Source organism: Macrotis lagotis, chromosome 1 (assembly GCF_037893015.1).
Source record: "Macrotis lagotis isolate mMagLag1 chromosome 1, bilby.v1.9.chrom.fasta, whole genome shotgun sequence".
NCBI classification, from domain to species: domain Eukaryota; kingdom Metazoa; phylum Chordata; class Mammalia; order Peramelemorphia; family Peramelidae; genus Macrotis; species Macrotis lagotis.
In genome coordinates, this window is record NC_133658.1 from 485,327,563 (window position 1) to 485,352,259 (window position 24,697).

At 32.7% G+C, this 24,697-nt stretch overlaps 1 protein-coding gene across 5 annotated transcripts in view; it reads left to right on the plus strand.

Moving 5' to 3' along the window:
- Nucleotides 1-24,697, plus strand: part of UBE3A (ubiquitin protein ligase E3A) — a 66,722-nt gene that overhangs the window by 12,781 nt on the left and 29,244 nt on the right. For all 5 annotated transcript variants that reach the window (XM_074213724.1, XM_074213725.1, XM_074213728.1 and 2 more), the window contains one exon: nucleotides 2,163-2,473. In XM_074213724.1, the coding sequence (XP_074069825.1) occupies nucleotides 2,163-2,473 (311 nt within the window). The remainder of the gene's footprint in view (nucleotides 1-2,162; nucleotides 2,474-24,697) is intronic.

The window sequence follows — 24,697 nt, forward strand, 5'->3', positions numbered from 1 at the left end:
TCTTCTGAGGTCAGCTCTCCAGGTATTTTCCTTTTTAAAGATTTTCCTTTTTATATGGGTCAGAGACAATCAGTTATTTGTGATTGATATGGGCCCACACACCAAGGATTTGAACCCAGGTTTCTCCTTTTTAAATAAATTTTCTTTCCATTATGCCACACTACTTATGAAATCAGTGATCATTATTAGAAAGAAAAAAAGAAGGCTTATGTATTAAGTGATGTTGGTTTATGGTTTAGGAATTGTTTTTCTAGATCATGGTAATGATTCTTTTGGAAGATTATTGATATATAACACATCTTTATAGGTATGCTAAAGCTTTACCTTCCAGGGTGTTATATTCTGCCTATCAGATATTTAATTTTTCGCATGCTGCCCTGGGTAAAAAGGATTCTCAAAATGATCACTATGACCTCTGATTAAATTTGCCAGTAAAAAACTGATAAGTCTTCTGAGGACTTGAAAATAATAATTGAGATTTTTCATAAAATTTCCATGGCACAACTAATTTAAGATTGAGTCCTACTTTAAGCATACCATGTAAAAAATTATAAAACCTATATTCAGAATATTTTAGTGAACAAAAGCAAAACATTTATCTTAGAGAAAAATTTCTTTGTTAATTGGTTTTATTATTTTACTTTTGATTAAAAATGGGATCAGTAAAATGTGTATGGCTATATATCTTTTTTTTTAATCTGAAGAAAGTAAAAACATCTGTTGATCCCATTTTATTGCTTGTTGTTGCCCTTGCTTTTTGTTAACTGTTTTGGCATGAGTCATAGGTTACAAATCTGCATGTATCTTTCACAGTAGAACAGAAGAATAAGTTGGATTTGTATTGGGATGTTTTGTCACTTGCCTGTGAGATAGGATGTCTTGTAAGCTTTACAATAAAAATCCTGCTTTGAAGTGCATGGTTTTCCTCATATGCCTTTTTTTCAATATATTATTCACTTATTCACTGTTCTTGTACCTCTACTGTTTTGTGTGGATATTTAGATATTCAAACTTTACTGTCTCTTGCCCTCTTCCCATACCCATAGTCCCTATATATCTTCTCAGGAAAAAAACAAACCAAATCAAAACATTATTTGAGTCTTAGAGGGCCAACACATTACTATACATGCTTTATATTTCATTTTGGGTCTGTGACTCTCCTAGGATATTCCTGCTATTCTTTTTCACAAATGTGGAGAGTCTGTGAGCTAGAATAAAATGTCTTTCTGTATTCACTGGTCTCCCTTATACTTCTTCTGCCAGAATCATAAGGTCATAGACTTATCGAGTTAGAACTGTGTGTAGACCAATCTTGTTCAGGAATTCTTGCTATTAAACCCCTGGATTAGATGTTCATCCAACTTTGAACACTAGTGTTAAGTATCCACAATCACTTGAAGATTGCAAAGTATGTGAATATAGTCATTTTTCTTTTTGAGCTCATAATAGATATTCATAAAGTCTGAAGTCTATATGAGATGAATTGAAAAAATGTTAGTAGTAGGCTTCTTGATCATATTTATTTCGTGGTTTGGATTTTTGAACTCAACCAGCCTTCTTCAGAATAGGAATAACATAAGACAATCACCTATCAAAATATTTTAATCTATTTTCATGTCAGTAAATAAGTATGATGAAAAATTAAGTTTAGATGCTTAAAAGGTTAGCTGGTTATACGTGTTATTTGAAAACTGTTGGCAGTCAAAATATGGACTCTAGGTAAAGAGAAATCAGTTATATTTTTCAGATTTCAGAAAGTGGTTTATTGTGAAGTCTAAACAATTTTAATTACAGACTCATTTTAAAAAATTACATTAAAAATGTGAAAACATTCTTAGGAAGTTGGAATTCATGTAATTTTCATTAAATAGTCTTAACAATTTAGATTTCTCCAAAGTTTTTTCCACAAAAATGAAATAAAGCATAAAATATTTACTTAAAAGCTAATGTTAGAATTTAATCTTACTGATCTTTTTCAGTAAGAACAAATTTTTTTCTATGACAATCAAGATTTTGGTAAAAAAGAGGAATTTGCATTTTTTAGTTTCTTTACTATTACAAATATGGTGCTTGACTAATTTTTGCTTTGCTGAAGATCTGAATGAGCTTGTATATGAACGCCATACTAATCTTTATGCTTACTGTTTGAATGTTTGGTACAGGAAGCGAGCAGCTGCAAAGCATCTAATAGAACGCTACTACCACCAGTTAACAGAGGGCTGTGGAAATGAGGTCTGCACGAATGAGTTTTGTGCTTCCTGTCCAACTTTTCTCCGTATGGATAACAATGCAGCAGCTATTAAGGCCCTCGAGCTTTATAAGATTAATGCAAAACTCTGTGATCCTCATCCCTCCAAGAAAGGAACCAGCTCAGCTTACCTTGAAAACAACTCAAAAGGTGCCCATAACAACTCCTGCACTGATAGGAAAATGAACAAGAAGGAAGTACAAGGCCCTAGAGATGACTTTAAAGGTAAGATATTCTAGAACTTTTATTTTAATTCAAATTTGGTTTTTGAAAGTGATATAAAAATAATTGTTATTTAATTAAGAAATGATGGTATAAACCCAGTAGCACAAGCATCCATGTTACAAGCTAACTGTAATTGTTTCAAGCTTTTGTATTCTTATTCCCCAAATTTGACGATGCATAATACATTTCCCATGGAATCAATATTATAAATTGTAGTTAGGTTGCCTAGGCAGACCCACATGAATTTATTTAACCTATATTGTCCATAATTGAACTGTACTCTTATTTATAATCTTGTTTGCCCTTAGCAAAATTTTAAAGAAATGAAGTTTAACTCTCTTCCTTTACCTTCTACCTCTTTTTCTATATCCTTCTCTTTACTCCAGTAGCTGAGAACCTTCTTCACAAAAATACTCTTTTTAGGATTATCTATTTTCTTCCCCCAAACTTTGTGTTAACCTCTAGATAAATAGTCTCTACTAATCTTAAAGAGTTAACTCTCCTAGAAACAGGAGATTTTTATATAAGAATACTTGCTAATCCAAATGAATCTCAAAATGATGGGCTAAAACAATATAATGAAAAAATTTAGGCTGCATGCGGGATATTTTGGAAAAAAAACTAGTACTCTTTCCTGTAGGAAAGTCATCCTTACCTGGAAGGTCCCTGTTTATCAGTTTCTTCCCTTCTACTACTGTACCCATAAAGTACCTAGATTGTCTATTAAATCCAAGGTTTTTAGTTGTTTTTGTTTTTTTGGTAAATGTTCTCATTTCAGATGGCCAAAGCCATATGTATGCAGAGGTCAGTTATAATTATAGAGTTAATAAACTAATGACTATCTGTGTATTTTTACCAAAATCTATGTAATAAGTGAACACAGTATCTCCATAATTTATAACAAAAGAACAATCTGGCAATTTATATGACAGTTGCCAGAAATGAAAATATTTTGCACCTCCTTTACTTCTCTCCTCATTCTCCTTTTCCCCAGTTACTCAAAGAATTATTCTTACTTTACTTTCTACCAATGTTTACTGACTTGACAAAAACCTGAAAAAATGCTGAGAGTGAATAACATAAATGTCTTATCCAGGTTTCCCATTTTACAGGTGGGGAAACTGAGACCCCTAGAAGTTATATTATTTTACCTATGATTACATAGCTCTTTGGTTTTCCTATTCTGGAATAGGAACGCATTTCAATTCAGCAACCACATATTAGGTCTACTTTGAACAGTCTTAAAGAAATAACCTTTTAAACTAAATCAGAAACATGAAATACCACAATGTAGCACAGTTTATGGTGTTACACCTCTAAGTTCTTGTCATTAAATAATAAAAAAAAATAACTTATTAGATGTCAAGCTACAAAATCATTTCCAGGGATTTAATTTTTATAACCTCACTGTTTAATACTTAAGAGTAGAATTAAATACAAAATCTAAACATTTCCTATAGTACAGACCCTAAAGACAGTGTTATATTGAGACAGCAGTCTACTAGTGTCTCTTTAAAAACTCTTTAGCTACAGAAAAATTTAATATTGACTAGCTTGATGTGACTTTTCCCATTGGAATTGAATTGTTATTAATTTTAACTTTTTTAATTTTTTTTTTACAAGGTAAATGGGGTTAAGTAGCTTGCCCAAGGCCACACAGCTAGGTAATTACTGTCTGAGGTCGGATTTGAACTCAGGTACTCCTGACTCCAGGACACCTAGCCACCCCAGAATTGTTATTAATTTTAATAGAATTTAAAAAGAATCCTTGATTCTATGCTTTTTTTTTCAGATTTTTTCAGTTGACTTTCTTCCCAGTTCTGTATAACAACTAAAGTTAAAATTATTTTTTTTCTCCCATATTTAATAGAAAGATCTCTTTATTGTAAAGTAAATGCAATTAATTATAGTCCATTTAACTACTTGATCTTCAAAGTGTTTTTCTGTTATCCCATTTTTCACTAAAGTGGGGAAAGGAAACAGTGACAATAATAAAGAAACAATCCACAATAAGGTGAAAATAGGCCACAAAGGGAGAAATGGGACAAAGAAAGCCATGGGAAAGAAATATTCTTGTGAGTCATAGATTGTAAGAAATAATCATCTAAACATGATTTAAACCTATGAAATGACATAAAATGCTCCCAAAATATAAATTATTGAATAAATAAGAAAAATCATACAAATCATATGATATACTAGGAAGAATCAGTCCATACCCTGAAGGTCACATTATAGCATTCGAATAAATAGTAGTATAACAAGGGAAAAGAAGAATTTTTTTTAAAAATTTCTTAATAAAATTACATTGTAATTTTTTATTATTTTAATACTTATAAGACAAATTGGGTTAAAAATGTTGATATTTAATCAATAGATTAGACTGTCCACAGTATTGCTTGTAATTTTATGTACTTTATATACTTTAGATTAGTTGATAATGTTTTTTAAACATCTTAGAACATTTATCTTGATAGTTTTGAGGGCTATACTATAAAGTAGAAGTCACACGCTTCAGAAGGTAAAATTTATTATTCTTTAGCCATGATATTAAACAATGGGATTTCCTTTATTTCCTGTTTTAAAATTACAAAGTGCTAAACTTGCCTTGAAATATTAATTGTGAGTACTTGTTTAAAAATATTTCATTTTCATTTTATTGATGTTGGGGAAGAGGCCTTCCTAAAGCTGTTATTTATTGTTGTGTCCTTAAATATTTGAGTCACTTAGGTATAACAAAACCTTGTTAATTCATACTGGTTTTATCCATAGTCTAGTCTTGTAATCTAATTAGTCTAGGTTGAGTTTCCTTTTATGCTTGAGCTAGCATTCTCTCTCTCTCTCTCTCTCTCTCTCTCTCTCGCTCTCTCTTGCTCTTACTCTCTTTCTCTTGACTTTCGCTCTGATTCTATCATTTTGTTAAGTCCCTTCAACAATACACAGTGCATGCAGTCTTTCTATTTTTTGCCCATTCTGTTTCTGTCTTGTCACAAAATCTTTCTCCTGACCTCTTGATGTTGTGGAGATAGAGATCATGTAGCACCTGTATTATCCTTCGGCTATCCTTCATTTTCATTGTCTCCAAGTTTTTCACTTAATTTTTTGATTACCTCTTCTGTAACCCTTTTCTTGTATAATTCCTCTTTTTTTTATGTTTTTGTAGGACAATGGGCTTAAATGACTTGCCCAAGGTCACACAATTAGTAAATATTAAGGGTCTAAGGCTGGATTTGAACTCAGGTCCTCCCAACTCCAAGGCTAGTGCTCTATCTACTGTACTACCTACCTAATTGCTTCTTTGTAATTTGTTGCAGTTTTTATACTTACTATGAACTTCCTCCATTTCCCCTTGGGTGGGCAACTTCAATTCTTCGAAGACATAGTGTCATATGATACATATCTTTGCATAATATTATCAAACAAATGTTGGTTTTAAGAATTTAGACCTTTGTTTTAAGTAGTTATTTGATGTCTTTAAAGTTTTTTTTTGTAACTTCCCAAAGGCAGTACAGCTCATTTACCTCTTATCGTCAATTTTTAGGCCCAATTCATTGTCCTTTTTTTCTACAGTATATGTGTAATGAATAATCTGCTTAGGTTATCTCTTCAATTGCATATCATAGTCTGAAATAATGAAAAATTTTCATACATGTGTGAATGATTAACTTAACCTCTTAAGAGCAATTATGAATGTAATTTAGTGGACTGTGTAGTGATCTAGGACAGTATGTCAGACTCAAGTAGAATTGGAACATATTGACTTAGAAAGCCACAAATTTATTACTGTCTATGTTGTATTGAACTTTTATTTAATTAAATATTTCTCAATTACATTTTAATGTAGTCCAGGCATCATTCCACCCCAGGAGCTTCATGCCTCTAATCTAGGCCTTGATGTAATCATCTCAATGTCATTCTAAAATTGGAAGACCTCACCATCAAGAGAGGATATCTTTTCAGCTTAAACCCCGGACTGAGTTTCCTTTCTGAGAGTAGCAAACAAATGTCAATGGAAAGTATATGTCTCTCTGGTTTTTTGCCCTACTTGATATTAATAAGCACGGGAACTTTGAATGAGATAAATTTGATATGTATATGGGAGATAACTTATTAGAAAAGAAATTTTAAGGTGTTTTCTTTATCAAATCTCTTGCTTTTTATATAATTAGCAAATGAATAATAGGATTTTTAAATTTCAATCAATGTGATATTAAAGATATGGTCTTAACTGTGGCAATTTTCCATTAGAAAACTTGTCTGTTTCCCTCTTATACCCTTGTCGAGAATGTCCTCAATGCCTAGGTAGTTTATTGCCATAAAATTTTTCTATAGATTGGAAAATAGACATACGAGTTAGTACATTTCTATGTGCTTCTATCTAGTGTTCTTTTAAAAAAAATCAGTTTTTTTCCCCTCTATAGCTTTGTGTCTTTCTGTCTTTTAGATACTTTGAGAATTGATCCCTTAGTGCCCTCATCACTGCTTTTTGCTTCTTTGATATTCCTACTTCTTCTTGAAAAGTATATCTAAGATTATTGATAGAATTTTAGATGTATTAGCTCTACTATAGTAAAAAGAAATTTTTTTCCCTCCTATAAAAATATTTTTTGCTTTAATTTGTTTGTTATTCCTTCAGTTTCATCCTTAAATGTCTTTAGAATGATTTTGTTGAGGTGATTCTCTTGTCATCTTTGTTTTTATCCCATTGTTTCTGTTGTTTTATGAAATGATTCTGCTTATAATTTTTTCACCATCGTTCTCTATAACATTTGGCAAACATGATTACAGTCTAAAAGAGTATGGCTGCTTTCTTTTTCTACTTGAAAATTGTTTCTACCTGACAAGTAGATGAAGTGTTACTGACTAAAGTGGTCTTTAAGCTCTTTTGATTACTTATTATAGAATTTGATTTAAATCAGTTAAACTTTTATATAAAATTGTTGTAATTGATGTCAGTGTCATTATCCTTCAGCTGTTCTCTCCTGCCTTTTACTCTTTTTTCCTCAGATCAATATTTAAATTGATCAAGTTAGAGTTCCATTTGCATCCCACATCTTTTTTGTCATTTATTCCTCTAGATTTGTATTAATTTTGACCTTTCCCCCCCCAATAAGTCAGTAATATGACTGCACATTCTCATGACTTTGACTCATATCAGTTTTGAGATATACATTACCCATTAAAATCAATTTCATTTTTTAAAAATTAGATATTCATGAAGTCCTTCCTAATCCATTTTTCTGATATATATGGTGTTTTAGAACTCTCAAGACTTCAGGTAGTCTTCAACACTTTCATTTCTCTTATTCTTCAGTTCTGAACTATAATTTCTATCTGACTTTACTGTTATAATTTCTGTGCCATAGCACTGAAATTATTATTGAATATCAGAAATGAGTGCTGATTTAATATAGAGCATCTTATCAAACACTTCATAGAATTTATCTCTGCTTCCTGGCAGTCAGTGTTGTACATTAGCTGTATTTGGTGGTCAAATGGCATATATTTTTGAGTCCTATAAAATGAGATGACCAAATATACCATGTAATGCTATTAATAGTTGTTTCTAGACTTATGGTAGAACCATTTCTGCTAGTTTTTATATTTTCTCTCCAAAGAAAATCTGTGAACATTCCACTTCAGTTTCAGCTTCCTTTTGTTGTCTGTTTTGTTTGTAACAAGAATGTCATGATTCTTTTTATTCAATTCTTTTCAGAGTATATAGCCTATCTTTGATCACTGGACATGTAACTCATATTTACTAACAGTTAAGTTAGTATTTACATATTAACTGAAACATTGTGGATTTTTACTGCCCTTTTCTCTCTTTTCTGCTACTATTACAGAAATAGAATTCTGCATTTGTCTTTATTTTATGGGTGGTCATCACCAAATAAACAAGTAACCGTTCTCCAAAATCTCTGTTCCTGGGACCATGCTTGATCTTTCTAGCTTAATAAACATGCCTGGACTTTTCTTGAACTGACAAAATCTTCAGGAATCCCAGATTATCTTCACATGATACAAGGCATTGAAGTAATATTTTGTGTAGCAGTAGGAAAAACATTTAATTAAGAAAATGAATGGCATAAATAAGAAAGGCTGTAATGAAATAGAATGACCCTCATGATGTTATTTCCTCTAGGCCCCCCAGAGAAAGAAAATTACTTTTAACTCCACTGTATTGCTTCCTGGAACTGTTGTTTTGTTTATAATTAGTTGGATTTGCTCTTAAGAAGTCATAGAATAATTGAAGAGATTGAAATCCTTAAGTTTGCTTTTAAAAAATCAAAGGAAATTCCATTTAAAAAAAGATGTGAATGCCAATTAGTTAAAGTGATCAAATTCTTTGAAAGTGTCACTGGCATTTTGCACTCTTCTACTGGATTTTGTTTAATAGCAACCACAGTGTAAATAATTGAGCCTATAAATTTTTTGTTTATTTTTGGAGGTGACTGGGGTTAAATGACTTAATTTATGTTTCTAAGACCTGATTTGAATTCAAGTACTCCTGACTCCAGGGCTGGTGCTCTATCCACTGTGCCACCTAGCTGCCTGAGTCTATATATTTTTACCCTTTATGTTTGTCTTCCTTTTCCTTCCAACCTCCCAGGTAAAATCTTCTAAAATACTTATTAATTAGTATGTAATTTGGTGAAGAAGAGAAGCAATATAAGCATTTTGAATAGAAAGCTTTCCTTGGGATCAGTGAATAAAATCTTGCCTCTGTGACCCTGGACATGTCATTTAAAATCTCATTGTCAACAAGTAAATCCAATAGTACTAAATGTCACTAATGAAAGAATTTTCTTATCCACAAATCTCTCTACTGTTGAAGGAGAGAGAAAAGCCTGTTGTCTCAGTTTTTAACCAATTCTTCCACTCTGCTTTTTTTTGAATTAAGTCATCCACTATAAAAACCCTAAATTCACTTCTTCCCTAGACCCCACCAGTAATATATAGCAAATGATTTACATTCTGGTTTTTCAAAAATATTATCTACCAGAAGAGATTTCCCACAAAAATTTTCCAAATTATCATCCATTCCTTTCTCTTTTGCTCTCTCACCTCAGTTAGATGATATATTTATCCCTTGTTAAAGTTAATCCTTCTATGCTCTTGAGTGGTCCTTATCCTCTAGAATCTTGCTCCGTGTGCCATCTCTTCTCCTTTTTTTTCATTGTTCTCTATCTCTCCATCAACTGCTCATCAAAATAATATTATGCTTTACCTTCTCTCATCCAACAATATGTCATCTTTCCTTTTTGATTCAAGCCAAAAATTCTAAAATGTTTATCTATAATTAGTATGAATGAGTGAATTTTAGAAACAAAACATTGTGCTAGCTGTTGAGAATACAAATAGAAAATCCAGAAAGTCTCTTTTCAAAGAGCTCTTATTTTAATTGAGGAAGACTGCAAGCTGAATGGGAAGATCCTGTGATCTTTGGAGTATAACAACATTGCAGATGGTAATGCATGATTTTCTAGAGTAGGGCTCTCCAAAATGCAGCCCTCAGTGTGATTTTATGCAGCCCCCTCTTACTAAGTGCTTTCATTTTTTTTAAATGAAACTGAGCTGCAGAGCTCTCACTAAAATGGCAAATCAAAATATATAGTGTCTTGTTTCAATAAAAACTTTTAAAAGGCAGGTTATGTAGCAACAGGAAAGATGGTAAGACTTGGCGATCCACATTATTAATGGAAAGATTGTAGTTGTTGACTCCTTGCTCATAATGTGAGTAACCATGCCCATCCCACTTCTGTGGTTGGAAGGTGGCCCTTGTGGAGGCCAACTTACAAAACAGTGGTAAGGTAAGCAATAGGGTTGCTATTCAACCTGAAGCAGGAAAGAGGAAAATGCACAGATTGTGAGGAAGAGAAAATCTTCATGGGCTCTGACTAGGAGTTCAAGCAGGGGAGAGAGTTCCTATAGTGCATTCCATTCAGCCCCTAAGGATCTAGTGCAGTATTGGTTGGGGTTAGTCCAGTGAAGGGAAAAGAGAAAGATTCTGTGAGTAGCCTGCTTCACTGGGGCTTGAAGAGTCACCACTTCTTCACCACTACTCTCTTTTCATCTTAGAAATCACTTGCTTTCTTATTAGACCAGACTTTCTGCTTTATGCTATTGGAAGTGTTGAGAATAATAAGAAAAAAAAGCAACTGTCTTTTCTCTTTTAAGGAATTGACATTCTAAAGGCAAGGTAGGACAGTAAGTAGTCTTTTTTTTTTTAGTAAATAGTCTTAAAGATTAACAATGACTTTTGTTTCAGTTTATATTTTTCCTTACTTTTTTTAATTTTAGAAAGGTTTTATTTATTGAGTTTTACAATTTTTACCCCAATCTTGCTTCCCTCCCCCCACCTCCCACAGATGGCAGTTTGTTAGTCTTTACATCATTCCCATAGTATGCACTGATCTAAGTTGAATGTGTTGAGAGAGAAGTCATATCCTTAAGGAAGAAACAAATAGTATGTGATATAGCAGAATTACACAATAAGGTAACATTTTTTAAAAATTAAAGGTAAGAGTCTTTGTTCAACTTTGTTCAAACTCCACAATTCTTTCTCAGGGTACAGATGGCATTCTCCATTGCAGATATCCCCCAATTGTGCCTGATTGTTGCCCTGTTGGTATGAGCAAGTCCATCAAGGTTGATCGTCACTCCCATGTTATTTGTTAGTGTGTACAGTGTTCTTCTGGTTTTGCTCATCTTGCTCAGCATCAGTTCATGCAAATCTCTCCAGGTTTCTCTGAGTTCCCATCCCTCCTGGTTTCTGATAGAACAACAGTGTTCCATCACATACATATACCAGTTTGTTAAGTCATTCCCCAGTTTATGATTCCCTCAGTTTCTATTTCTTTGTCACTACAAACAGAACTGCTATGAATGTACAAGTGATGTTTTTACACTTTTTCATAATCTCTTCAAAGTATAGACCCAGTAGTGGTATTGCTGGATCAAAGGATATGCACATTTTTGTTGCCTTTTGGGCATAATTCCAAATTGCTCTCCAGAAAGGTTGCCTCAATTTTTTTTAAAACAACTTTTGACATTACTGATCATGCTTTCCTTCTAAATAGTCTAACTTAACTTCAAAAATATCTTACTTTCAGGGAGGCTAGGTGGCGCAGTGGATAAAGCAACAGCCCTGGAGTCAGGAGTACCTGGGTTCAAATCCAGTCTCAGACACTTAATAATTACCTAGCTGTGTGGCCTTGGGCAAGCCACTTAACCCCATTTGCCTTGCAAAAACCTAAAAAAAAAAGATATCTTTCTTTCTTGTTTCTGCCACCTCTCTAACATTTCTCTTTTTCTTTCATTGACTCCTCTTCCATTTCCTGACCCCTTTATGGTAGGTGTTCTCTAGGTTATATCCTTTTTGAAACATTATCCTCCTTAACAAAAAATAAGTCTGAAGGTCACTAATTGACATCCTTTTCAGCTAAACCTTACCCAAACAAGAATCCTTTCTATGATATGCCCAACAAGTTTTTGTCTACACATTTCTTGAAGGTCTCCACTGAGGAGAACCCTTTTACCTCCTTAGGGAATCCATTGCAATCTTAGAAAGCTTTCATTGTGAGAGTTTTTCCTTTTCCCTCTTCTAGACCTTCACCTGTTTGAAAATAGTTGTCATATTTCTCTCTTCCCTCAGCCTTCTTTTTCCCACATGTTGTCATTCATTTGTGTCCAATTCTTTGTGAGACCCCATGGATCATAGAATGCTAGGCCTTTCTATCCACCACTATCTCTTGGAGTCTGTATATGTTAATGTTCATTGTTTCCATGATGCTATCTATCCACCTATCTATCCACCTCTGCTATCCCTTTGTCCTTTTACCTCTAATCTTTTCCAGTAAGTCCTGTCTTCTGACTATGCGGTCAAAGTATTTTTTAAGTTTCAACTATAGTATTTGTCCTTTCAGTGAATGAATAGCCTGAATTAATTATTTTAAGTAGTGACTAATTTATCTCCTTGCTGTCCTAGGGGCTCTCAAAACTTTTTTTCAAGCATCACAGTTTGAAAGCATCAGTTCTGCTGTGCTTGGATTTTCTCATTAATGTAGCTCTCACAGACATACATTGCTACTGAAAATACCATAGCTTTGACTATATTATCATTCTTGGTGGGCAGGATTATGTCTCTGCTTTTTAATGATTTGTCATAGCTTTTCTTCCAAGGAGCAAGAGTCTTTTAATTTCATGACCACAGTCACTATCTGCAGTGATCTTTGAGTCCTAGAATATAAAATCTGACACTGCTTCTGTTTCTTCTCCCTCTATTTCTCAGAGATGAATAGAGGGGACCAATTGTCAAGATTTTAGTTTTTTTGATGTCAGACTTTAAATCAGCTTTTACAATAATGTCTCTCGTCCTTATCAAGAAGCTTCTTAATTCCTCTACTTTCTTTCATCAGAGTGCTATATCATCCTCATCACTGAGATTGCTGATATTTCTTCTTGCAACCTTAGTTCTAGCTTTTGATTCATCTAACCTGGCAAACCTCACATAGCATTTTGTACCTCTGTTCATGTCATTTTTAATGTCCTGTATGGATATAAGTCCAATTCTACTGATAGAATGTAGGTTCCATGAGAGGGACTTCATTAAGGACCATATCTAATCTAAAATTTGCATCTACTTCAGTACTGAGCACAAGTCTCTGTCAATGAGTGGTATTGAATGTAAATATAGTATAGTGAAAGAATTTTTTTTCTTGGTTCAGATTGCCCTGTTCCTATTTATAAGAGATCATCCAGTCAGGGTCACCTAGGCATGTTTTTGAAGCATATTTGGAGATATTTTTGCCCTAGGTAGCTAGGTTACCTCCAAGTTAACTAGAATACTCCTATTCCCAACTATGCATTTAATCTCACTTCTATACCTTTTAATTTTCAAATACTGAACATATTTAACATAATGAATTGAGTTCTAGTTAACTGAACTACTTAGTTACTGATGTTCTAGTTATAAACCCCTCCAGTTTACCTAGTTTGGTCCTTTGATTAAAGATTTATGAAGTTTTTTGTCCAACTCATATTTATGTGAGACCTATAATTTATATTCCACAATATAACCTTGGAGAATCCAAGCAATAACTTCTATATAGTGACAAGCAATTCAAATATCCTGGAATTCCTTCTTGCCTTAATTAATCTTAAATGAATGTGATTTAACCATATTTTAAAGCCAGCTCATGAAAATTTATTTAATATAGGTATCTATAGCCTATTTTTTTGTGACAACATTTCTGGGTTCTTTTTACTATAATTTAAGAGTATTAACTATTTAAAATAAACCCTTTGATATTTTACATTAAATTTTAGGAGAAAAGACTGTTCAAGGCCCACTTGCTTTTGAGACATTGGTTGAACTTAAGGTTCCATTAAAGCCAGAAATAATAAATTCAGTAAATTTTGCTGTTGTTTTTTATGATGAAATAAATAATTTAAAATCATTTTTAGAATCTTGTTAAGCTGAAAATACAAGTAGGGATCATTTGAGACATAAAGTAAAATGTATTCACCATTTTTGTCATCCTTTGTATTACCAAATAGGAGTATAGTATTGAAAGTTTCTGTTTTAGGAATAGCAGTAAGACTATTGCAAGTTACACTAGAAAGGAGAGACCGCATATGTAGGGAAACTAATTAAGGGGTTATTATCAAAATCTATGAATGAAGTGATGAAGCCCTAAAACAATGTTCTCATTAGGGATGGGCAAGAACAGGATAGATAGAAATGTCACATGTGTTATGGAAATAATACTTGGTAACAAGTATTGGGGTGAGGGTGTGGGGAGAAGAGTCAAGGGTTGAATCTAATTTCAGGATTGTGAAAGGAAAGATAATTGTGTTCTTGACAAAAATAGAAAAGATAAAAAAAGAGTAGTGAGTATAGTAGAAAAATCAGGATTCAGCAGCATGGAGAGAAGATTGGCTTTTATCCCTATTGAATGATAAAATGAGTCTGATGACTGTTTCATTTTTGGCACAGGCACATTTTCTGGATCTATGTGCTTGGATGGAAGGGGAAGTTAAGAGGGAAGTGGCTAATTCTGTAATGTAGTTCAACATTTTCTAGTAAAGAAAATGAATTAATGTACAAACTATTCCCTGTAATCATAGGATCTCTCCACATATCTTTCTGCCTTAATAAAAGTAAGCAAATGAGTCTATTAAAGAACTTGACTGTCTTTATCACAGTGTTTATATGATGAAGAGAAATGGAGGGAAGCAGAGGAATAGGAAATGATAAAGGGTAACTGCACAGAAAGAATATAAAATAAAGAAATAAAAGTTTATTTTTATAACATATCTGAGGTCTGTTCAAATTCTGGTCTAGGTTAATCTCTTATAATCTTAACTCTTCACTGTAAAATTTATATGATATTATTAACAAATATTTGTAAAGTATTTAAGTTTAAATATGTACTTTTGAAACATTATAATTTCTAAGTTTAACCAAAAGGTAAATATACCAGGGTGCCTTCTCTTACTACTATAGTTTATTAAAAAGAAAAAAAAAGATTTGTCCAATTAAGTACTGTTTCTTACAGGAAGTCTATTTTTATCACGAAATTATATTTATGATCACAGAGAAAGGAATATTGACTCATTATTCAGTTTCTACCTATGTCTAATGAATCTGGAAGATAGATTTATAAACTGAACACTTGATGAAGACCTCTTCAAGTCCTCCAAGAAAAGACTTCAAGGGACTCTTGGAAAAATGATTCTAGAAGCAGACTTCCACTTTAAGCAAAAGAACTTTAAGCTCTTTATCATAGTTTAATGGGGACCTGCCTTCAAAAAAATAAAAGCTTCAGGAGAAAGAAAAGTTGGCCTGAAAAGTTTATTAATCAAAGTTCAACATCCTCAGTAAAAATGTTTCTGCTGCTCTGTATACAGCCTTATTGAGGAAGACTTTCTAAATGAATATGCAATCACTGTTTCAGATAGGTAAATATTAGAACATTGTTTTAAATTGTTAAATCTAAATTTGTTTTCATAGATGAAGAATTATTTGAAGTTTTGTTTTCAGCGATTTAAGGATTGTTTCATTGATGGAAAAATTGCTAAGTATTGTCTAGCTATAAAGATTACTGAATACTTTCAACCCTTTCTACCTTTATCAATAACAATTTTAGCAGTAGCTTACAGTTCATTTTAGCCTTTTAATTTTATCATTTTGAAGTTATAAAGGTTCAATAGTACTTCTTACTATTTTTTGCATATGTCATGTACTTTATTATTGTGTTTCCTAATTAGGAAGAGCAGTGTAGTCCTGGTTCTCCCTTCTGTAGTTCCCCAATTTGGGAACTACTGCACAGCTATATATTGAGTTTGGAGGATACTAGAAGGGACTAGTCAAGCCCTTTCTTCAAGTAGGGGAAAACTTGAATCATTCCCCAAAGGTAGTTAATCTTTTCTTATTTATGTAAATTTTTTTCTCAAAACATTTTAGAAATATGAATTTGTTTATTTAAAGACTTTTATTATAGTATGTTTTTCTTAAACTGATTTTAGAAATATACGAAATAAGTAATAAAAATCTTTTCTTAGTCTTAGCTCGCTGTAAGTTTTTTTAGCTCCAGCATGCTTCTTTCCTTTCTTTTATAAACTAGAGGCATTCTAAAGTAAACTAATGGTCAAGTTGTATTATAAGTATATAAGTAGATTTCAAAATTTTGAATTTTTGATGTCAGAACAACCCACGCACTGCCTTCAGTTTTTCTCACAAACTTTTGTTTGTTTTTACAAGTTACATGTTCTCTCCACACCTCTATTGCCTAATCTTTAAAATGATGAGATTAGAGTAGATCATCTTCAGGTCCCTTCTTACTCTGTAATCCTTTGATCTGGAGCCCAGCATTACTAAAATGTTATTAACTGTTTTAGGGTTGGTGACAAAACAGCTGCTTTTCATAGTTTTGTTAGCAAATTAGCTCAAATGAGTTCTAAACATAATAGAAGAACTGGAGGATGCTATAGCTACACTTTTCCCTTCCAGACATTTAGATCTTTTTGAGTATTACTGATGAACAGTTGGAGTTGAGGTGGATTTTTTTGTGACTCTTATTGTAATATTTAAAAATTAAGTGTTGCCTAGTAACTTGAAAAATCTTTTTTTTTTAATGCCTTTCCTGGTCCTGGTTTTGACATTTTTAATCTGTAAGTTACAGAACTTCATGGTGAACTTCATGATGAACTGAAATATAAATATGCTTTTCAAATGTAGCTTAACCAGGTTTAATGGACATTTTAAAGGTTATGCATTTTGAAACTTGTTTCATTAATTCCTTTTTTGTTCACCAAGAAAAGTCATTATGAAGATGAATCTTGGAAGGCATTAGTTGTGTCTGAGCAAGGGTATTCCAGTAACATCTTATGAAAAATGAAAAATCTTGATTTGGTACTATTTTAAGTCGGTCAACTTTGTCTAAAATGAATTTGTATATAGCAAAGTCTAATAAATTCTTCTTTGAATTAAGTGTTATTTTTTAAAGAAAGAAATTCATTATTGAGCAAAATAATAATATGATCTGCCTCTCTTGGTTTTATTTGGTATACATATACTTTTCAAAGCATTTTCACATATATCATCTTATTTAACTTTCTCACAACAACTAGGGAAATCAGTTCTCTAGGGCATACATTATCATCATTTCCATTCTAAAGATGAGAAAATATGTCATGCAGTAAGTTATTGGCATAGTTGCGCTTTGTTCTTCTTTCATCTCTTCGTTGCTATTCAAGCACCTTGACTGATCTAAGGTACAAACCTAAAACAAAATTTCCTATGCTAATTGCAAAAGTGACCCCAGCACCCAAGTTTTCATATCTTTGCTGCTAGATCACTAATAATTTTTAATATGCATAAATTCCATTATAAGGGTACAGCTTTAAAAAAAAGAGAATTGAACAGGACTTGGGTTCAACACAGAGGGTATGATTTTTTTTTGGTTTGTTTTTTCCTTAATAGACACTTTTGTGGGATTAGTTTTTCTACCTCAAATTTTTATTTAGAGGTATTTGTGTGATTATTAATTAGTACTGTAAAAAGTTCTTTCAACAGGGCAGCTAGGTGGCATAGTGGATAAAGCCACCGGCCTTGGAGTCAGGAGTACCTGGGTTCAAATCTGGTCTCAGACACTTAATAATTACCTAGCTATGTGGCCTTGGGCAAGTCACTTAACCCCATTTGCCTTGCAAAAAGCCTGAAAAAAAAGTTCTTTCAGGATTGACAATATAAAAACATAATATTTACCATTTCTAATTTCATCTTTTGTGTTGAAGGTGAGTACTTTGCCTTTCACCTTCTTGACGATCATTAAAGCCCAGAATTTGGACTAAAATGGACATTGAAAGTTCTTATGAGAGAATTCAAGTCAGGTTGTGTTGCTAAAGCATTTTATACAATTTATGAATATATTATATTCTAGTGTAACTGCATATACATATATATATATAAATAAAATTAATTTTTGTTCTAGAACCATGGATTCATGTAGTACACAAGGGAACAAAAGAGTTTTTTCTTTCCTATTCTGTCACTTAGGGCTAGCTATAGTAAAAATGCTGAAATTGATAGTCTCAGTATCTCACAGATCTGCTATATCCTCCAGAATTCCCCATGTTACAATATTAATCTACCATTTCCCATTCCCTGTAGTTAACTTTCTCAGCTATAATACCATGTAACTTTTAGTAATACCACGTAACTTTATTTGTACTGTTATATAACTAGATATTTAGCTTGGAGTTTAAAGTGAAGCTTAGAAGTCATTTATTCCTGCCTTATACATATAAGGAAATGAGACCTAGAGTATGTAAGTAGTCTCACTGAATTTTTTTGCACTGATGAATCAATGAATCAAAGTCCTTTTATCCAACCAGAACAGTTTTTTTGTGTCATGGACCCAGGTGACAGTTGTGATAACTATGGATCCTTTCTCATAAAAAATGTTTTAAAAATACATAAAGCAAAACACACAAACCAATAGTAGTAAAAATAGTTAATTAAATTTAAAAGTTCATGGACCCCAGGTTAAGAATTTCTGACTTGAATTTTTAAAGGAACACTGTTGTGAATCTATCTTTACTTATTATTATGTGGCATTTTAACAGGAGCAAACTTCAAAAATTCAGGCAACAAAGAAGGTACTTATTTTTTGAAAAACAGGTCTGCTTAAGAGTTTGTCCCTTTATACTCCCCTAAGGTATTGTTGCTTTTCATGGTATTTGTGACAGAAGGGTGGAAGATAGTGAGGAAGCAGTTGTTTGTATACATATGTTATTTGTAATTTGTATACATATATTATTTGTAATTCAGGTCCTACTAAGTCTTTAAGTTACAGAAGATAGACTTTGATTTCAAAGATAATGAATTGATCAGAGATTCTATTTTTTTTCTAATTTTTTTAAAAAAAATTTATTTATGGCAATGTGGTTTAGTGACTTGTCCAAGGTCATACAGCTAGGCAATTATTAAGAGTGTTTGAGGTTGGATTTGAACTCAGTCTTCCTGATTCTATCAATTGCACCACCTGGATACCCCTGAGCTATACATAAATATCTATCTATCTATCTATCTATATCTATATCTATGTCTATGTCTATATCTATATCTACATATGTGTGTGTGTGTGTATAATTAACCATAAATTTTAAAGATTTCTCCTACTTCCCTAACATTTCACAATTTTTGAATGATATATATATATATCTTTGTGACATTTCAGTTTTTGAGAGATTTATATATATATATATCATTTAATTCTTAAAATAATAGTTTTTAAATAGTATTTTATGATTTGTAAAGTGCATTGTGCATTATTTCATTTGACCCATAAAAAAACTTTGAGGGAGGTGCTATAATTAATATTACAAAAAAAGAAAGCTGACAGGCTTTAATTGACTTGCCCAGACATCAACAAAACCATTAATTTCCTCTGAGGCAAGATTTGAGTTCTCTTCTTCTGACTGAAAACCCCACTACACCACCTTTTTCAATCACCTTCTAAGAGTTAGACAAGATTGGCAAAAAAAAAAATCAGTCTTTTCTATAAGAAAATGAATTGAGATTTTTAGGAAATTAATTCAGTTAAACATTAAATAAGTACCTCTTATGTATATGGTACTCTGCCCCAAAGTGAAAATTCAAAGATAAAAATGACAACATTTATAGGAATTAGATGTGTGTGCAAATAAGTATAATGCAAATGATTATCTGCATTAAAAGAAGATCGAATAGAAAATGGTCTGAAAAATGGAAGGGATATAGGGATCTATTTGGGTTGAGTTTGGGGTAGGGGTAGGGAGAAAGGAGAGATTAGTGAAAATATTGGAAAATACTGGCAAAGTTGGCACCTGGATTGACCCTGAAAGGGAAGAATTATAAATAGATTGAGGGAAGTAAGTGTATTCTGTAACTGAGGACAGAGGCTTTGAGGGTGCATGAGAAGTTGCAGCATGTGAAAAGCTACTTATTCAGTTTGAAGACTAGAGCTTGCAAATAGGGTCTGAGTCAAGTTGTGAAAAACCTTTGAAGTCAGGCTTCATGTTTTGGGTGTAATTGGATGGATTTGGGAAACCCTGGAGGTTTTTGAGCTAGAGGATGATGATCTCAAGGCTTTTGCATTAGGTCATTTATGAGGCATGGACTAGGAACCAGACCCCGGAGAAGCAGTAAAGTAAAAATGCATGGAAATGAATGATATGAAGCAAAACTGTAAAGATAAAATAGAAGGAGATTGTGAATGGCCCTGGATACAAAACAGATGAAAGTGATTTTCATTTAGTGTTATCTTTCAGGCAACAATGAATGACTTAACCAAACCTGCATATAGAAGTGGATTCTTGATGTCAATTTAATTTATCAAATATATTAAATCCTGGGAGATGTAAAACATTTAGATGAGAAAAAGTCCCTGCCTTCTTAGCACTTGATGATGTTTGTCCTTCATTCTCAAAGAAGACCATGACATCAGGGAAGTTATGCCATGACTAGCACATGAATTGGATTTGAATGAGGAGGTGCCATGCTAAGTTACCAGGCTCACTTTCTCCTCCATAGCCATCTGGATCCACTGACAAGATATGAATCAGGATGACTGTAGATGTCCCTGGATGTGAGGCAATCAGGGTTAAGGACTTGCCCAAGGTCACAGAGCTAGTGAGTATCAAGGATATGGTGCTGGATTCAAACTCCCGTCCTCCTTAAGGCCAGTGCTTTATCCACTGCGCCATCTAGCTGCCCATAGCAGTTAGCCTATTATTCAATACTTAGTCTATTCAATGAACCAGTTCTTCCAAATCCTCTTAGCTGTGTTATCATCTTTCACATTTTTTATTAGTGTTCCCAAGAGTATTGTGAGAGGTTTTCTAGATGCCTTTTTGAAATCTCGATGCCCTTTGTTTAAGACATTCACTTAATATAATCTACCTACCATGTTAAGGAACAAAATCAAGTTTATCTAACATGCCCTTTCATTAAGTCTTATTTTGACTTACCTTTGTCCTAAGTGAAGGGTGAGAGATGAAATGATGTGAAAGGTGAGAGATGAAATGACTGCAGAAATATTCAGTCTTTGAACGTAATTGATTTATTAAATGATACATAGCAATTATCCAACAAATTGCTCACCTTAGACCTGAACCCTGAATGTAGGGGGAATTAAATGTTTATACATTAAAAATAATCAGAACCAATTAATTAAAAGTAAATAATGCAACATTAGGTTATCTGATTTCTAATTGAAAGAAAGATTAGGAACTTTCCAAATTTGGGTGGGATGGGGTAGAGTGAGAAGGTTCAGTTCTGTGAAATAAAAAGAAGTATCCTACTCCCCATCTAATGTTTGTGAACAATCAAATGGTAACAATAACTGATTGATCAGAATGGAACCACTTCACTTTTCAGATAAAACCTATGGGTTGCTTCAAATGTACTGTTGTGAGAAAACTCCATGCATCACTTCTAGAATCTGACCAGCTTTTTGATCAGCATGACCCTAGGGTACTTGGTTAAGCAGCTCTAAGCAGCAGATAGAGATAGTCCAACTTCCTAGCCACACAGGGCTAAGTTAAAACAATGCAATAAGATTTGCTCCCAATTTCTACAATTCAATAAGATTTTCCCACAGGCAGAATTTGGTCTAGACCCATAATTCAATAGAAAGGGAGTTGGAACTAACTTCAGAATTGAATCACAATATGGTGTCAGTGGTTTGCCCAGTGACAATCAACCCCTTGTTATTCTATTTTCTTCATTTCCTTTGCCTATTCCTTTTCTAAGTGCTCAATACTTATTCATAATCTGTTTTATAATTTTACCAGGAATTGAAGTTACAAATTTGAAGACTCTGCTTTTTCCCCTCTTTTTAAAAGTTGAGCTATCATTTGTCCATCTCCAGGTATCCATTCCTTCACCAGAATTTTTCTTAAGTCTAGTATTATTAAAAGGTTCTCATTGCTGTCTTTAAAATTTTTCAAAAGCCTCAGCTCATTCTTGGGTTTTGCTATACTGACATTCTTAAAGAATTTTTATTTGCTCTTTTATACTCATCCTCAATTTACTTATTATCCTCCCTTTTTTATTAACAAAAGTAAATGCATATCACTCTTGAGCTGACTTTATTAATAAAGTATTAGCTCATAAGAACCTATCTATATTACCTTTGAAATCTTTAAAATGAAATTCAATGCTTCTAAAACTAACTCTGAAAAAAAAACTAAAAAAGTCAAATTCAAGAAAAGAAAATAAGAGTGACTTACTTTTTTTTTTAGATTTTTGCAAGGCAAACAGGGTTAAGTGGCTTGCCCAAGGCCACACAGCTAGGTAATTATTAAGTGTCTGAGGCCGGATTTGAACTCAGGTACTCCTGACTCCAGGGCCAGTATTCTAATAAGAGTAACTTACTAAAGTGAGCAAGGATTCCCTAGTCTGGAGACTTAGATTCAAATCCTGAGTCTGATATTTATTTACTTTTCATGGTCCTGGATAAATCATTTACTTTTCATGGTCCTGGATAAATCATTTAACACTCTTTGGTCCTCAGTTTCTTCATCAGTAAAATAAAGATGCTGGATTTAGCTGCATATGAGGTCTTTTCCAGCTCACAATTTAATCCTTTGAAAAGAGTCCTTGTTAGATGGGAGCAAGGAAGTCATCCAGAGCAAGCTCCCTTATTTATACATAAAGAAACTGAAGCCCACCATAGGTTAAATGATTTTCTAAAGGTCACATCTATTTATCTTCCTCTTGGTCACATGGAGGAATTTGCTTTAATGAAATTGAAACCAACCTTTGAATTACTCTGCTTGTAATTTGTACTATAATCTGCCATTCATTGCCCTTGGTTGTCATGTCTCTGCTGGACAAGGGAATTATTAGTCAAGAATTTCTAGGCTTCCATTTTAGTATTTTTCTTTAGTTAAACGTTTCTTGAAAACAATTCTAAAGTTTATGTCTTTACTTGTTTTAAGTTCCCATTTTTCTGAGACTGAAGATATTAATTAAAAAAAAAGAATGGATTCCCAAATGTAACAGTAAATAATATGGAAGTCATGTCAAATTTTATCTATTATTTCCTTTTTTTTTGCTAACAGAAATTAATCTTAACACTTGATTCTATTTTGAACTACTTATTTTCTTAAGCTGTAACTATGTGTGTGTATATGTATATATGTGTGTGTGTGTATACATATATATACATATATATATATATATGTATGTATGTATAATTTTCCCTATAAAGTGATTGATAGACTTGGTAATTCCATTTAATTGTTTTTAATATATTTTAACATTGAAAACTGCTTTATTTTAATTATAGTATTATTGTAATAGAATCAAAGATTTTAAAATGTTGAATGATATCTGGAGTTCATCCAATTTAACTCCTATTTAAATTATGAACTCCCATCTGTAACATCTCTGAAAAATTATTCTTTGATCTCTGAAGACCTCTAGAGACTAGAAACTCATTATTTTCTAGACACAGTCCATTTTATTTTAAGACAACTTAAGAGTATTATGAAATTTTTCCTTTACATCAAGACAAAAATCTGTTTTCTTATAATTTATAACTGTGAATCTTAGTGTGCCTCTAGGGACAAGTAGAAAAGATCTAATCCTCCTATAAGTCAGTTTTTCCAAAAACTTAAGAATTGCTATGTTCCCTCCCTAGGTTAGTTTCTACAGGCTAAACACCCCCAATTCTTTCAGTCAATTCTTATTGATAGTATTGCACATCTTGTTGCCATCTGAATATATGGTTGTTAAAATACTTTAGTAGATTATTTATATGGGAGAGAATTTAATCTTTCTTAAAAATGTGAATTTTACCAATGATAGAGAAAATTCCCAAGTTTATTTCTAGTCATGGGTTTGTGCTTCTTAGATAATTTGATGCTTTGCATATACTTGAAACCAGGGACATAACCTAGTTAAGAGTGGGAAATAGAGGCAGCCTTTGCCTGACACATTTTTGAACTTCATATTAATAACAGATTAATATACTTCATCCCATTTCCATACACTCTGATCTCTTCAACAGAATTACATTAATGAGCTTTCTCCTAAATGTAGGTCCATAAACCACACTAGCATTTTGGAGGTGGGGGGCAAAATGAGGTTATGTCTTTGTTTGGGGACTTTTGCTACTGGAAACAGTCACTGTAGATCTACTTATTGAGCACTTAATGCTCATCAAAACTCATTCTGTGATTTGTCAGATACTCTTAAGAAAAAGGGACTGAGAATTCTTCTATATATTTCAGAGATGATGGGAGGAAATGGTGGAAGCTACAAAATATCTTTTGCCCTTGTCACTTTATTTCAATTAATATGTGTATGAAGTAATGTGGATATGATAATTTAACTACATAATATATCCCAAGTGGAGTCACAAAGAGTTGGACATAACTGAACAACAATATTCCTTACAGCCTCTTTTGTATTCTTGTTGCCCTCACCTTGCTGTCAAATGAGATGCAATGATTTGTAAATCTTGAATTGCTATGTAAATGTGAATTACTCCTGCTGCTCCTGCTGCTGCTGCTACTGCTACTACTATACCTACTACTACCACTACTACTACTACTACTACTACTTCTACTACTACTACTTCTACTACTTCTGCTACTACTATAAGGCCCCATTACTACTTGCCTACCTTGTAATAACCTTCAAACTAGTACTAAAATATAAAAGCA